Source organism: Protopterus annectens, chromosome 1.part1 (assembly GCF_019279795.1).
Source record: "Protopterus annectens isolate FY-2018-M chromosome 1.part1, PAN1.0, whole genome shotgun sequence".
NCBI lineage: Eukaryota > Metazoa > Chordata > Ceratodontiformes > Protopteridae > Protopterus > Protopterus annectens.
In genome coordinates, this window is record NC_056726.1 from 825,473,394 (window position 1) to 825,489,395 (window position 16,002).

Sequence of the window (16,002 nt, forward strand, 5' to 3'; positions counted from 1 at the left end):
TTTTCTGCAACATGTCATTAAAATCAGTTGTAATGGTTTGAGATCAATAGATGGGACAGCCTTTTACTAATTAACAAAATAAAGGGGAAACACCGAAAAAAACAGTTTTATGCTGGGGAGAGGAGGGCTTCACTTCCTTTCTTCCCAGCATATTATTCTTACTGCAAGGTTTTAACACTGCAGAATTTAAAAGCTGTACTCTTCATCCTATTTTTAATTTTGGTATTTCCTCACCAGTGTTATATGAATCTACAAAAGACATTTTAGCATTTCAATACATTGCCTTTCAAAATGAAGTTCTTCGAAATGTAACTCAAAAGTCATCAATGGAAAAAAATCAATATAGTCTAATGGCACCAAAATAAGAGCTACAGTATCATATGTATACAGACGCACACTTTTAAGCACTCAGCACAGAACTTAATAATACAAGAATTACCTATTTGCAAATTCATCAAAAGATGGTCTCCATGAAAAGCCATCTCTCCGGATTCGAATTGTTTCGAGAAGTCCATTGTATCGCAGCTGCAAAGTACAAAATATTATTATTTTTTCTGGAATTTAGGAAAGTACCCTTTGTATGTGAAATATTGTATAATCTTGAGTAATCTTGGTGCAAGTTAGTAGCCAGACATATGTACATTTAAAACTAGCTCAGAAACAACTACAGTGATACAGTTTAGCATTGGATTATTGTGATATACAGGAGCTACAGGCTTTAACTTCTACACTACTGCTGTGAATATTTGAGTGCAACTTTATTATGTGGGATCTGAAACCACCAGGGGTTTCGGGTAATATGCAAACTACACCCGTCTTAAAACTGTACGGTAAATGTGCACAGCTATCTTAGGTAATGGTCAGTATCAATACCTCTCAACTGTCCAGATTTTTGCCTCTCATTTTTGGTCTGTTCCTAAAAAAGTTTGCGGTATTCTGGCAAACTATTGAGCATTAACGAAACTAAATAATACTAAATAATGACAGACATTTGAGTTTTGGACTTCACAACCTTCTAAAAATATATAATCTAAAATCTGTCATTCTAGCAAATTTCCAAGTTTAAAGAAGCAATATTTAAAATCTCTCCCTATTTTTGGGCCTTTGCACCACCCCCCCATTATTTTTGGCTTTGTCCAGATTTCTTGCACTGAGACGTTGAGAGGTATGCTAGTACCTGCCACACTCAAACTTGACACTGTACAACTATGGATATAAGCAGTGATGGGAGTAATACATTATAAGAAATTATGTTCTTACCATAACGTTCCATGTTAGTTGTCTTCTTCTCGCCTTCTTTCTTGCTGGATGGGTTCGGAGCCGATCCTCGTCTCCGACTCGGCCTATACTATAGCTCCAGAGCTATTTTTACCGGCTCAAGGCAGCCCTATATCCCACAATACCATGCCCTAACTTCCCAGATCTCGTTGGCAGCTAACACATAGTATAAATTTATTATTATTATCCTCATTTCCAAGTACGGACTCCCTGCTGGTAACACTAAAGATACAGGGAAACCGTAAAGTATTGTATCACATGAAAGAGAAGGACTCAGAGACCTTCAAGTCTGTCCAGGCTAGGTGGCAGGAGCGAGGGACGCAAGAAAGAAGGCGAGAAGAAGACAACTAACCTGGAACGTTATGGTAAGAACATAACTTCTTAATGTTAAGTTGTCATTCTCGCCTTCATTCTTGCTGGATGGGACAGCGTCCCTAGCACCTTGGTCCTGGGTGGCTCAATGGAACAGACTCCTGAGTACCAAAGTCAGCTATATTTCTGGAGGCTATATCAAGTTTGTAATGGGCAATAAAGGTATGTTGAGAAGCCCATGTAGCTGCTGCACATATGGCATCTAATGGTAACCTTGCTTGAAAGGCTGTTGATGTTGATAGTGCCCTAGTTGAATGAGCCTTAGGCCTAGACGGGAGTTGCCTGTGTCTCAACTTGTAGACAAAGGTAATAATGGATGCCAACCATCTGGAAAGAGTAACCTTTGATACTGGAAGCCCTTTCTTTCCTTCAGCATAAGAGATAAAGAGCTGATCTGACTTTCTGAGTTGTTTTGTCCTGTCTAGATAATACCGTTGTTGGCGGTGAACATCCAATGAATGTAATTTCTGTTCAGCCCTGTTTGAGTAGTCTGGGAAGAAGACAGGCAAGCCAACAGAGTGGTTTAGATTTGCTTCAGAGGAAACTTTCGGTAGGAAGGAAGGGTTTGTTCTGAGAGTTACCCTGTCTTTATGAAAGACCAAATAAGGGGGACGGGCAGACAAGGCTTGGAGTTCCGATACCCTTCTGGCAGATGTTATGGCTACTAAAACAGAGTTTTCCAAGAAAGAAACTTGAGGGAGCAAGAGGCTGCGGGTTCAAAGGGAGGCAGAATCAATGATGTTAGAACCAAATTTAAATCCCATTGTGGAGGCGGATCCTTAACGGGAGGTCTAAGCAAGAAGATGCCCTTGAGGAAGGCTTTACAGAGTTTGTGGGACATAATATTTGCTTCTGAGAGCCCCACATGAAAATTAGCAATGGCCGCTAATTGTACTCTGATAGTGGCTGACGATGACCCTGAATGAAAAAGCTCCGCCAGAAAGTCTAGAACCTTATGAATTGGTGCATGGAAAGGATCTAAGGACCTAGCTTGTGCCCAGAGTGAAAAACGCTTCCATTTACTCGCATAAGTCTTCCTAGTATTGGACTTATGGGAAGCAAGAATGATCTCATGGACAGGAAGAGAAATAAGGGGAAGCCTGGCTATGGCTGGAAGTGGAGCAACCAAGCTGTGAGGTTGAGGGAATGAAGAGTCTGATGCAGCTTGCCCGTGAGATGGGTCAACAGATCCGGAAGGTGTTCCAGATGCCAAGGCTGTTCCAGTAGATAACTGTGCAGGAACGGAAACCATACTTGTCGAGGCCAATACAGAGCAATGAGGATCATTTTGGATCTCAATGTGGTTGCTTTCTGAATTAATTGCGGGATCAACGGTAAGGGGGGAAAGGCATATAGAAGACTCCGGGGCCAATCGTGAACAAGAGCGTCTCTGGGGGGATGGCCTGGTAGAGGGAAGAGTGTGAAGAAGTCGAGGCACTTGCTGTTTTGAGGGGTTGCGAAAAGATTGCAGCAAGGCTGGCCCCACTTCTGAAATATTCTGTCTGCTACTGCTTGATTTAGAGACCACTCGTGAGGCATGAGGATTGTTCTGCTCAATCTGTCCGCTATGACGTTGGTCTTCCCGGGGATGTGCGTTGCTATCAGAAACCGTTGAGAGGAAATCGCCCATTGCCAAAGTCTGAGTGCTTCTCGACATAGGGGGTAGGACTTTGTTCCGCCCTGCTTGTTTATGTACCACACCACAGACATATTGTCCATTTGAATTGCTATAGTCCCTGTGGGAAGAGAGTTCTGAGGGCTTGCAACATTAAAAGCACCACTCTCATCTCCAGGACATTTATGTGCAGGTGGCATTCTAATTGTTGCCATGTGCCCTGGACTGTCCTGCCCTGATAGTGCCCCCCCCACCCGATCAGGGAGGCATCCGCTGTCACCATGGCAACTGGGGGGGAAACAAAGGGTCTGCCCTGAAAGAGCTGAGGGGAAACCATCCACCAGGGGAGGTGATTCTTGCATGATGGGGTTATCAAGATGTTGAGAGTCATTGGGAGCTGTTGAAAGGACCACTGAGAAAACAGCATCCACTGAAGGATCCTCATGTGGAAGCAGGCTAATGGGAGGAGAAGGATCACCGCTGCCATGAGGCCTAACGTTTTCAGCACTAACTTGACTTGACCTCTGTTGGACTGAAACAGTAACTGAACATTCTGCAGTATGTCTGTCACTCTCTAAGGTGGTAATGTTGCAGACATTTCTGTGGTGTCTAACATGGCGCCTATAAAGTTTATACATTGACAAGGCGACAAGGAGGATTTTGCAAAATTTATAGAAATACCTACATTGTTGCAAAGTTGAATAGTGTAATTCCTGGCCATTATAAGATGCTGCTTGGTGGTAGCGGAAATGAGCCAGTCATCTAAATATGGAAACACCTGGAAACCTTTTTGTCTCAGGTGAGCCATGACCACTGCCAAGCATTTGGTGAACACCCAGGGGGCTGTGGTGAGACCAAAGGGCAGGGTTCTGAATTGATAAAGACTGGCTCCCAGCTGGAAGCGGAGAAACCTCCTGGAGCGCCTGTGTATCTTTATATGATGGTACGCGTCCTGGAGGTCTAACGAGCACATCCAGTTGTCTCTGCCCAAAAAGGGTAGAATGGACTGCAGTGTTACCATCCGAAATTTTGTCTTTTGTAGAGAGTTGTTCAATCTGCTGAGGTCCAAAATGGGTCTCCCGTCTCCTGTCTTTTTTGGTACCAAAAAGAATCTGGAGTAGATTCCGGATCCTAGCTGATCTGCTGGGACTGCCTGGATGACTCTTTTATTCTAACAGCTTTTTTATTTCTAGCTGTGCCTGACCCCTTTGTCTGGGTGGTACGTCTGGTAGGGGTCTTGGCGGTTGTACCAGAGGGGAAATGAAGGGAATTTTCTAACCCTCGGATATGATTGACTGTACCCATTTGTCTTGGGAGAGGGATTGCCAGGCTTCCGGGTACAGAGATAATCTTCCCCCGACTGCCTCCAAAGGCGGACAGTCGGGCAGCTTCTCAGGGATGCTGAAAGGGTTGGTCAGGGAAGGATTCCCTGGAACCCTGGTTCTGTGGACCCCCTCTGCCCCTGGGGTGGCATCTGTTATTGTTCCCCCCTCTGCCTCTGGGGGGAAATTCACCACGTGCAGCAGGCGCGACTCCCTGTGGTTTGCGGAACCACTTCTTTCCACCCTTCTGGCCCTTAGGATAAGGTCTAGAAGGTGTGGAAAAGTGGACTCTAACGGCAGAGAGAGTCTTACCATCTTGCTCGCATCTGGCGACGGTATTCTTCACCTGAGGTCCAAACAATTCTGAACCAAAGGGGGTGTTGGTGAAGGACACCTTGAAGGGATCGGCAAAGTTCCAGAGCCGCATCCAAGCATGACATCTCAGCGCAACACCTGTGCCCGCGGCCCTACTCGCTCCATCGGCTGCGTAGGAGATAAGCCGCATGGAGGAGTTGATAATGGAATTCAGGGTAGCCATCTGGGAGTTCATCTTGTCCTGATACCCCACAGCAGAAGGATCCTGTACAGTTTCACCCAGTTCTTTGAGCAAGTCTCTCTGAAGGCGGGTGAAATGACAAATAGTTCAGCGATCGCATAGCAAAGGTCGCTGAAGCAAATATCCGCTTACCGTACCTGTCCATGGTCCTGGACTCTTTGTTAGGAGGATGAACAAGTACAGAAGGATCAGCTAATTCCTTCTTAGTGGCTGCTGCTACCACCATAGCATCAACTGAAACACCTTTGGTCAGAAAGGATTTGTCCTCCGGAGCAGAAATAAATTTAGAGGGCCTCCTAGGGGTAGGTTCCATTGAGTCAGGAGCTGCCCATGCCTTTCTGGCCACTACTTCCATTAGTGGGTCGAAAGGGGGAGACACCCAGGAGGTGGAAGGGTGAGATCCAAAAGCGTCAAGGTAAACCGACTCGTCCTAGGAGGGTTTGAGAGTGGACCAATTTCCCCTCTGTTTCAGGATCTCTAGGATGTCTGAAAAAGAGACATCCTCAGAGGGGGATCTCGGGGAACCCTCCGACTCATCCAAGTCGGTGTCCGACGTGACAGACTCGGGGGAGTCTATGTGCTTCCTCTTGCACTTTCTTTTCCTAGGGGGTTCCCCTGAAGCTTCAGGGGAGGCCTCGGAAGAGGAGGAGACACCCAAAGTGGGTACCCTATGCTTTGGATCTCTGCTGTCAGATGCAGGAGGATGGCCAGAGACAGTAACAGGCACTGTAGAGGGAGGAGCTGCAGAACTTAACCTTGGAGTGGACACTGGGTTCAGCACGCTCATCATCACTTCGAAGGCTCCCCTATCAGGCACCAAAGGCAGTCCCGTCTCCGAAGAGACAAGAACCACTCCTGGCACTGACAGAGAAGGCTCCAAGAATTATGTCAGGGCCGAACTAACCAGAGCCGAAGCTCCGAGGGGGAGAGCGGGGTCGGACAAGGGTCCGATGCCACTCGCCCCCTCAGAGCCTACAATGGAGTCCCGGTGCCTGGACCTCTCCACGGACGGAACCAATGAAGAAGTCAGAGCCAACGAGGCCGGAGCCGAAGGTGGAAGTATCGGCTCCGACGTGGGCAAGGTTACGGTTCCAACACACTCCGGCTCCGAACTTGAATGGTGAGTCGGGGGAGGAATCGATGGCGGTACCGAGGGAGCCACAGTCTGGTGAGACGGGCTTTGGAGAATTTGGGCTAGTGCCTGAGATTTTATGAGTCTACTGACCACCCTCTCAATATCATGGTCGGAAAGCCTGGATGACCTGGATGAATGAGTCCTATGACTCCAATAGGAGAGGTGATCTCGGAGCCATCGGATGGATTCTAGTGAGGGGGATCTAGAGCGCTTGCGCGCTGGAGTCGGCTCCGATGCAGGTTTCGGAGCGGATACGACCTTGCTCGCTTCTGATCTGAATGGAACTGATGTCGGAGCCATCTCAGTTACACCAGTCCTCGACTCAGAAGCTGGAGCCGAGGGTTTGGCGGTTTTAGAAGACTTACCCGAGCCAGACATGGATGGGGAGTCATCGGGCTTCAATAAGCCCCTCAGGATGAGCTTATTACGATGCTCCTGCAGGACTCTTGAACTAAATCAGTGACAGACGGAACAAGAGTCCTGCAGGTGTAAAGGCCCCAAGCAGTAGACGCAAGAAGTGTGACCGTCTGTCAGAGACATTTTCTGACAGCACGAGTCACACTTCTTGAATCCCGAGACCTTAGCGTCTTTGGACATAGTCCTAAATACAGAAAACACAGTCAGCCCACACACTCACTCAACTTATACCCAGAAAGGAGTTAAGGGGACTGACTAAAACACCCACACACAGACACTCTAAGGGGTGGGGGAAACTAAGCTAAAGCCCGTAGGCCCGATTATAAAAATTAACTAAAAGGAGGGGAAGAAGGGCTACAAAAGGGCTGTAATAAATAAAACTATCGATAGGGACCTAAGGTAGGAAAACTATCTGAAAAATAGCTCTATTGAAAAAAATCTCTTTTACTGACCTGAGCCGGTAAAAAAAGGCAACCTCGCAGCGAAGTGGCAAACGAGATCTGGGGAGTTAGCGCATGGTATTGTGGGATATAGGGCTGCCTCGAGCCGGTAAAAATAGCTCTCGAGCTATAGTATAGGCTGAGTCGGAGCCGAGGATTGGCTCCGAACCCATCCAGCAAGAATGAAGGCGAGAATGACAACTTAACATCAATATTCAATATATTACTGTGATATGTTAAAATTCTAGTAACTAGTAATATAACTAATTACTTTTTCAAAATAGTAACTAGTAATAGTACTATATTACTTTTTTTAGTAAATAGTAACTTAAATGTGAGTTACTTTTGTTTAAACCAGTGGTTCTCAATGTGGGTGATATAGCCCCCTAAAGAACGATGGAAAACTTTCAGGGCCCCTATATAGTATGGATAGTAATCAGACGTTAGGAGGTAAGAGAGACTTTGAAGTGGCACTCATTCAGAATAGATAATTAGAATTAGTCTGAAGCAAAATTTACTTAATTTTTTTTAGCACTGCAATGAGGTGAAATTTAACGATGACAAGACTCCGGCCCAGCCCTGGTACTGTGGGACACTCACTCACTAAAACGTCCTCGAACACTGGGACAATTCTAGCCTGCTAGAGATCGTATCCTTACCTTGCTGTATACGAAAAGGCATTGGTTCTCCATACCACCGTCAACTGGAATCAAACTCATCAGTTGAACACCTGATGCCCCAACCTACTGGACTAAGCAGGACTCTTAAGGTGGATCTATGGTCAACCAACTTTTGCCTTGACAATTTTTTATGTTCTATTTAAAATTCTTTTCAGATTTCAATTTTTATTTGCTGAAAGTAGACAATGTGATAGTTTTTTATAGGTCTTGTGCTGCTGGCTGGTTTGGTTTAATTATTATCTGTGACTGTCTAGCTATAAAGACTAGTCATCTTCTCCTTTCGACTGTGCCCATTAGGAATCACTACGGTGGATCATCAGTCTGCAGAATAAGTGTCAATGGAGTTTTACACTGTTGAGTTGCCAGCCCAGCACCCACCCTTCTTCAGAAGGCACATGCATGCACACACTCACACCTAAGGCCAATTTAGAATGTCTAATCCACCTGCAGCATGTCCTGGGAATGTGGGAGGAAACCGGAGAACACTGAGGAAACCCACTCAAACACAGGGAGTGTACATCATAGTGTGTGTGCTGTACCTTTAAGGCCACTGTAATTCATGGGCACATGCATAAAAGTACTGAACACGTGCAAGCAGAGTACCATTTTGTGTAAGCAGCTGGAGTGGAAACATGTATGTGTGTAGCAGTCAGTCAGCTAGTTAGTTCATTTAAGTTTTATGTTCCAGTCATCCATCCTGATGCGTTTGTGTATAATAAATATCAAGAAAGAGCACCCAAGTCTCATCATTTTATTTGAATACAAAAGGTGAGTGACATGGTGTCAGAATGGGATTCAAAGTCAAAACTTCTTAAAACCATAAGGTGCACAGTCAGAAATAGAGGAATATACAAGAGTGACTCAAACAACTTGTAAACAGGTCAGAAAATATTTCCAGGTACTTAAACTTGTTTAAATGATTTTCCCCTTGATGAATGTAAAGCAAAGCATTCCAAACGAATTACTGAATAAATAAAATGTTCAAAATTGCAACATACTGAAAAAACTACTTGAAATAATTAAGAAAACTTTTGAAACAATATCCGAATTGTATAAAATGTTATTTTTTCACAATGTACTACTTTTTCGCATTAACTAAAGCTATTCAAAGTATCTAAAGTGTGTAAAGTCTTGGCAGTGTGTGCAGTATTACAGTGTAGTCTTTTCAAAGAGTACAGTTATTTCAAAGAGTCTGTTGTGCAGTTGAATATAATTACAAGTACCTTGTGTGTGTTTGACACTTATTTGGCATGGCAGAGGGATTTCCCAGTCCTGGTCCCCTTGTGTTTGATAATAATACTGCTAAAAACTGGAGAGTGTTTGAGCAAGAATATGATATTTTCATACAGGCTGCTTTTTCTGATAAAAACGCATGTACAAAAGCATTTACTCTGCTCAATTTAGCTGGTTCAGAAGCCAGGGACAGAGAACGTTCATTTGTGTATGTTCCTGCTGTTTATGCGGAGGAGGGGGAAGACCGTCATATTGTGGTACAGGCTGAAACATGGGAAGACCCTGAGTGCTTAAATTGTAAATTTAGAGAAATTTATAACCCTCAAAATGAATATTACAATGGAAAGGCACATATTTTGCACAAGAGATCAAAAGCTTGGTGAAACTTTTGCCGCATATATACCGGTAACTGACTTGAGAAACAAAGCAAAAACATGCAGATGTGGTGATCTGAGAGATGAGTTGATAAAAAACAGGCTTGTGTGTAGTGTTAATAATGATGCAGTGAGAAAGATTTTACTTCAAGACAATGCTTTAATTTTATGCAAAACCACAGAGATTTATCAGATATATGAATTTACAGAAAAGCACACGAATATGCTTACGAATGAGAACAGCATGCTTGCAGCTTTTCCATCATGAATGTTGATAGTATGCAGCACGAGGTTAAGAGGTATAGGCCAAAGGGTGTGGCTCCCACGATGAAACTCAGGACAGCTTTAGTAAAACCCGGGGCACATGCAGCAAAATGGGGGGGGGGGTGATTTAGCAAAACCCATAGTAAACCTCATAGTCAAACTGTCATAATTGTGGAGGCAGTCACGAACTTAACCGAGAAAAGTGGTTTTTGGTCAGCAATACCACAGATGTAAAAAGTGGAATCATTTCAGAAAGCTTTGTAAAATCTAGAGAGGCACATACTTTTATTAAGAGAGAGCATTCCAAGAAGGAAGTTGATCAAATAGAAACCTGGAACCCTACTTTTTTTATGTTGATGGTGTCTCTGTGCTTGAGGAAAAGGTTAAGACAGTAAACTTGTTGGTATTGAGTCAAGTATTTTGTACTGTGTTGATTAATGGGAGACCTGCAGAGCTCAAGGTTAATACTGGTTCAAAGTGCAATGTTATGTAAGCAGAAATGTTAGTTAAGGTAAAAGCTGGTGAAAAACGATTTGTCAAACTGTGCGAAGCTTGTTGTTTATGGTGGTGAAGAGATTCAAAGCGAAAGGTCAGTAGTGCTTTCATACTATTCTGCTGGGAACAGCCATGACTTGCAGTTTTACATAGTCAAAAGACGTCCGCAGTCATTGTTAGACCTCAAAGATGGTTTGAAAATGGAACTGATTTCATTTAATAAGGAAGTCACCATGTAAGCATCAACAACAAAGGTTTCACACAGAATATGTTTTCTGAATATGCTGATATTTTCAAAGATGGGCTTAGCAAACTCCCAGTTGTGTACTCCACAAAGTTAGACCACTAGGTAAGCCCAGTTGTCAGACCAGCACAGAAGGTTTCAGTAGTAATGCAGGGCAAAGTAAAAGAAGCTAGACAGAATGGCACATTTAGGAGTAATTTTTTCCAGCAGAATCACCAAATATCTGAATATAGATTGATCCAAGAGATATGAACAAAGCACTGAAAAACCTCATTATGTAATACGTACAGTTGAAGTTGCTGCTGTCATGCCAAATGCCACTGTTTTTTTTTCTGCCTCAGATGCAGTGTGTTTATTTTGGCAGATTTTACTTGATCAAAGATCTTCCTTGCTAACCACTTTCAGTACACCATTTGGAAGGTACAGATTTTTGAGAATGCCATTTGAGATAAGTTCTGCCAGTGAAGTCTTCCAACATGCAGTGGAGCAATTTTTTGTGGTTATCCATGTGCTGTTATAGTGGATAATATCCTTGTAGAAGGCAATGGTGAAGTCAAACATGACAGAAGCCTCAAAACAACTTCTAAATCATGCTCCTGAATCCTGAACTGACTCTTCAGAAATGTAAGTTTAGGCTAAAAGAAGTTACTTATGTGGGTCATTTGTTTACCAGTTCAGGCTTACAACCAGATCCATCCAAGCAAGCTGCAGTTTTTGAGATGCCAGCCCCAGACAATGCCACATCTTTAAAATATTTTCTTAGCATGGTCAACTATTTAGGCAAGTTCATTCCTGATTTAAGTGAGCTTTCAGCACTGCTACAAGTGCTGACACGCAAACATGTAACTTGGTCCTGGTTGGAACACCACCAAACAACATTTGATGTTCTGAAACAGAAAATTGCCAGTCCACCCACTTTGATATATTATGATGTTCAAAAACCTGTAAATCTCTCCTGTGATGCTTCAAAATATGGTATTGGTGTAGTAATTCTTCAAGAGGGCAGACCAGTAGCCGATGCATCTAGAACTCTAACTCAAACTAAAATGTGGTATGCGCAAATTGAAAAAAGAGCTTTTGGCAATAGTGTTTGCATGTTCGAAGTTCACTGATTATATTTATGGCTGACCTATCCAGATTGAACCTGATCACTGACCTCTGGTTACTATTTTGAGAAAATCAATGCACACACAGCTCCAGCTAGATTGCAACGCATAATGTTAAAACTGCAAAAGTACAATTTCAATATGGTTTACAAAAAAGGCAAACTTCTTTATCTTGCTGATACTTTATCCAGATCACCCAGACAAACCAATGGCCAGCACGACAATTAAAAAGCTGATTTTGAAGTTATGGAAGTGAGAAATTTTTCTTCCAGACATCTTGATGAGCTTAGAAATCATACAGCTTCCAATCCAATTCTCCAGAACCACAACCATTTTATCAGTTACGGATGGCCAGCAAAACAATCCTGGTTACCACTAGATGCGCAGCAATATTTTCCTTATTGAGACAAGATTTTGATGGAAGACTGTATCATAATGAAAAGTTGAAAAGTGGTAAATGCAAAATCCTTGCAACAAGAGTACATTAAAATCTTGCATCAAGGTCACCTGGGAACTGATTCTTCCAAAAGAAGGGTGAGAGGGCTAATATTTTGGAGTTCTATGTCAAACGATATTGAGAAGCAAATCTCAGCTTGTTCAATTTGTAATACTAGTAAACTGTGCTAACAAAAAGAACCACTTCAGCTAAACTAAATTCCTGAACTACCTTGGTCGACAACAGCTACAGATATTTTCAAATGGAGCGGTCAACATTATTTGGTATTAGTAGACTCTTATTCAAATTGGTTCGAGTTTGACCTACTTACTAACCTAACTTCCAGTACTGTCATTACGAAATGGAAGAGACATTTTTCTGTCCATGGTAGCCCCCACAAAGTCATTTCTGACAATGGTGCACAGTTTACAAGTCAGCAGTTCAAAATATTTGCTGAGACATGGTACTTTGTTCATGTTACTAGTAGTCCTGAGTAGCCACAATCTAATGGCTTGGCTGAATGTGCAATTCAAAGTGTGAAACAGTTGTTGGAAAAATCCTAAAGAGACAAAACGTATATTTTTCTCAATTTGCTTAGTCTCAGAAACATTCGTCAAGACATTTACTTGGTTCACCTGTTCAAAGGCTGATGTCGAGACAAACCAGAACTACACTACCAATCAGTAAGAATTTGTTTATTCCAAGTGCTAAAAACAACAAAGCAGTAAAAGCTCAAGTCATGAAAAAGCATTTGTCATAGAAGTTCCATTATGACAAAACCAGCAAACCTCTCAAATCACTAAAAAAAGGACAGATAGTGAGGATGCAGAGAGCAAAAGGTTTTGATCTAGTAGGACTTGTGAAACATCTATGTGTGGAACCGAGATCGTACATCATTGAGTTATGAGGAATGGAATTTAGGTGGAATCGGAAACATTTATTGCTGGTGTCTGAGCCAGTGTTACAGCATATTTTCTGTAATTTAGACTCTAATTCTCAGAGTATGCTATCAAATTTGCCTGTTTCAGAGAACAATTCATCTTCTGTTCCTGTTCTTGAAAGTGTCCCTGAAGTTTCTAATGATGAGCATTCCCCAGTAACTGCCCCTGTTGCTAAACCCAGTACTGGTTATTATATAACGAGGTCAGGTCGTATCTCAAGACCTAATCCTAGATACGTGGCAACCTGGACATGACTGTTATTGTTCGTGTGTTTATATAATTTTTGTGTGTATCTGACTGCCATTTTTCATTTGCATGACAAAATTATCAATGAGGGACGATGTAGATCATAGTGTGTTTGTTGTACCTTTAAAGCCACTGTAGTTCGTGGGCACGTGCATATAAGTACTGAGTACAAGCAAGCAGAGTGCCGTTTTGTGTAAGCAGTCAGAGTGAAAGCATGTATGTGTGTAGCAGTCAGTCAGTTATAGCTAGTTCATTTAAGTTTTATGTCCCAGTCATCCATCCTGATGTGTTTGTGTGTAATAAACATCTTAAACAAACACCCAAGCCTCATCGTCTTATTTGAATACACAAGACTAGCAACAGGGAAGACATGCAGACTCTGCACGGAAGGCACCCCAGCCGAGAATCAGACCAGAGACCCTCTTGCAGTGAGTTGACAACACTAACCACTGTGCCACCCAGCTGTAAAGAGTAATCTGCTGGAATCTTTCTACTGTTAAATGCTATTCATCATGACTAACACTGTGTATACAACTTTAATAATACACTTGTATATATGTGCTTACTCGTGTGAGTAAATCTTAATATTATAATTGATAAACTGCACCTATGTAAAAGTAACGTGTTACTTTAGTTAGTAACTAGTAATAGTAATATATTACTTTTTTAGAAAAGTAATAAGTAATAATAATACATTACTTTCTCTGAAAAATAACTAGTTAATAGTAACTTATTACTTTTATAAGTAAGTAGCACAACACTAGATATAAGGTAGACTTCACCTACCTTAGAGCGAGTCCCATGTCATCCCGTGCAGAAAGTAATTAAGTCTTGATCAAATTATTTTGCTTGCACACATGCACACACCCATACAAACAGATATACAGATGCAACATTTTTCATGGGGGTGTAATAGCAACTCTCAGCATGAACACCCACCCTCTCGAGTTTATGCTAAGCTATCACCAAGTAGTCAAAACAAAAGAATATGCTACACTTACACTTAAAATAATTCATCCTAAATAGACTCCAATTGTAGCACTTAACTCTGTGCAATATTGAGAAGTTATGTACCTACCATAACGTTCCATGTTAGTTGTCTTCTCTCGACTTCTTTCTTGCTGGATGGGTTCGGAGCCGATCCTCGGCTCCGACTCGGCCACTTACTAAAGCTCGAGAGCTAATTTTACCGGCTCGAGGCAACCCTATATCCCATGATGCTAGGCGATAACTACCCAGATCTCGTTTGGTAGCTAAAGAAAAATTATGCAATATAGTCCTCCAACTGGAGAGGATGAGGAAAAAGGGGATAATCCCGCCAAAGAAAGCAATCTAATCTAGTGACACTAGGACAAGCTATTTGGCTGGAAATGCTAGATCAGGACTCTTCAAGGAAGAGGAACAATCTTCTCGGTCTGTCCAGGCTAGGGGGATGGTGGGCGGGACGCAAGAAAGAAGGCGGGAGAAGACAACTAACATGGAACGTTATGGTAGGTACATAACTTCTCAATGTTAAGTTGTCAATCTCGCCTTCATTCTTGCTGGATGGGACCGCGTCCCTAGCACCTTCATCCTGGGTGGCTCAATGGAACAGACTCTTGAGAACGGTGCAACCAAAATTTGCCCTGTTTCTGGAGGCCAAGTCCAATTTGTAATGCGAAACAAAGGTATGAAGAGAGGCCCATGTGGCTGCTGCACAAATAGTGTCTATTGGTAGTCTAGCTTGAAAAGCTGTAGATGTAGCTAGTGCTCTAGTTGAATGGGCTTTTGGCCTAGAAGTCAACTCTCTACCTCTGAGTTGATAAATACATGTAATCACAGAAGTCAGCCACCTAGACAGGGTTACCTTAGATACCGCAAGGCCTTTCCTGTTGTCTGCATATGATAAAAACAGTTGATCAGATTTCCTGATTTGTCTGGTTCTGTCCAAATAATATCGGAGCTGGCGATGAACATCCAGATAATGTAGTTTTTGCTCCGCTCTATTAGTATAATTTGGGAAAAAAACTGGGAGATCAATAGATTGATTTAAGTTTTTCTGCGACGCCACCTTGGGTAAGAAAGATGGATTAGTCCTTAGAGAAACTCTGTCTTTGTGGAAGATTAAGTAGGGAGGGCGAATGCAGAGGGCATGAAGCTCAGATACTCTCCTAGCAGAAGTAATGGCGACTAGGAAGAGTGTCTTCCAGGAAAGAAATTTCAATGAACAGGAAGCCACAGGTTCAAAGGGGGGAAGAATCTAGAAGACTAAATTTAGATCACACTGTGGTGGAGGGTCTTTGATCGGAGGCTTAAGTAAAAATACACCTCTAAGGAATGCCTTACAAAGCTTATGGGAAATGATGTTGTGGTCCGACAAGCCGATATGAAAATTTGAAACGGCTGCCAACTGAACTTTTACTGTGGAAGAAGAAGATCCTGAGTGAAAAATTTCAGCTAGGAAGTCCAAGACCGAATGAATCGGAGCAGTAACGGGATCTATATTCCTAGCTTTTGCCCAGAAGGAGAAACGTTGCCATTTACTAGTGTAAATCCTTCTGGTGGAAGATTTAAGGGAAGCTACTATGATATCCCGGACGGGATTAGAAATCATAGGAAGCCTGGCTAGGGACAGAAGTGGAGCAACCAAGCAGTGAGGTTGAGAGAAGGTATGGATTGGTGCAGCCGCCCCGACTGGTGGGTCAGAAGATCTGGAACTGGATCCAGATGCCAAGGCTGTACCAAAAGATAACGATGCAGGAACGGAAACCATATCTGTCGAGGCCAATAAGGGGCAATGAGAATCATCTTGGCTCTCAAGGCGGTTGCTTTCTGAACTACTTGTGGTATTAGAGGAAAAGGTGGAAAA

The 16,002-nt window shown here is 42.8% G+C and overlaps 1 protein-coding gene across 2 annotated transcripts in view; it reads right to left on the minus strand.

Moving 5' to 3' along the window:
• LOC122807596 (myosin-IIIb-like) overlaps positions 1 to 16,002 on the minus strand; it is a 2,420,886-nt gene that overhangs the window by 465,628 nt on the left and 1,939,256 nt on the right. For both annotated transcript variants that reach the window (XM_044078517.1, XM_044078510.1), the window contains exon 19: positions 440 to 525. In XM_044078517.1, coding sequence (XP_043934452.1) covers positions 440 to 525 — 86 coding nt within the window. The remainder of the gene's footprint in view (positions 1 to 439; positions 526 to 16,002) is intronic.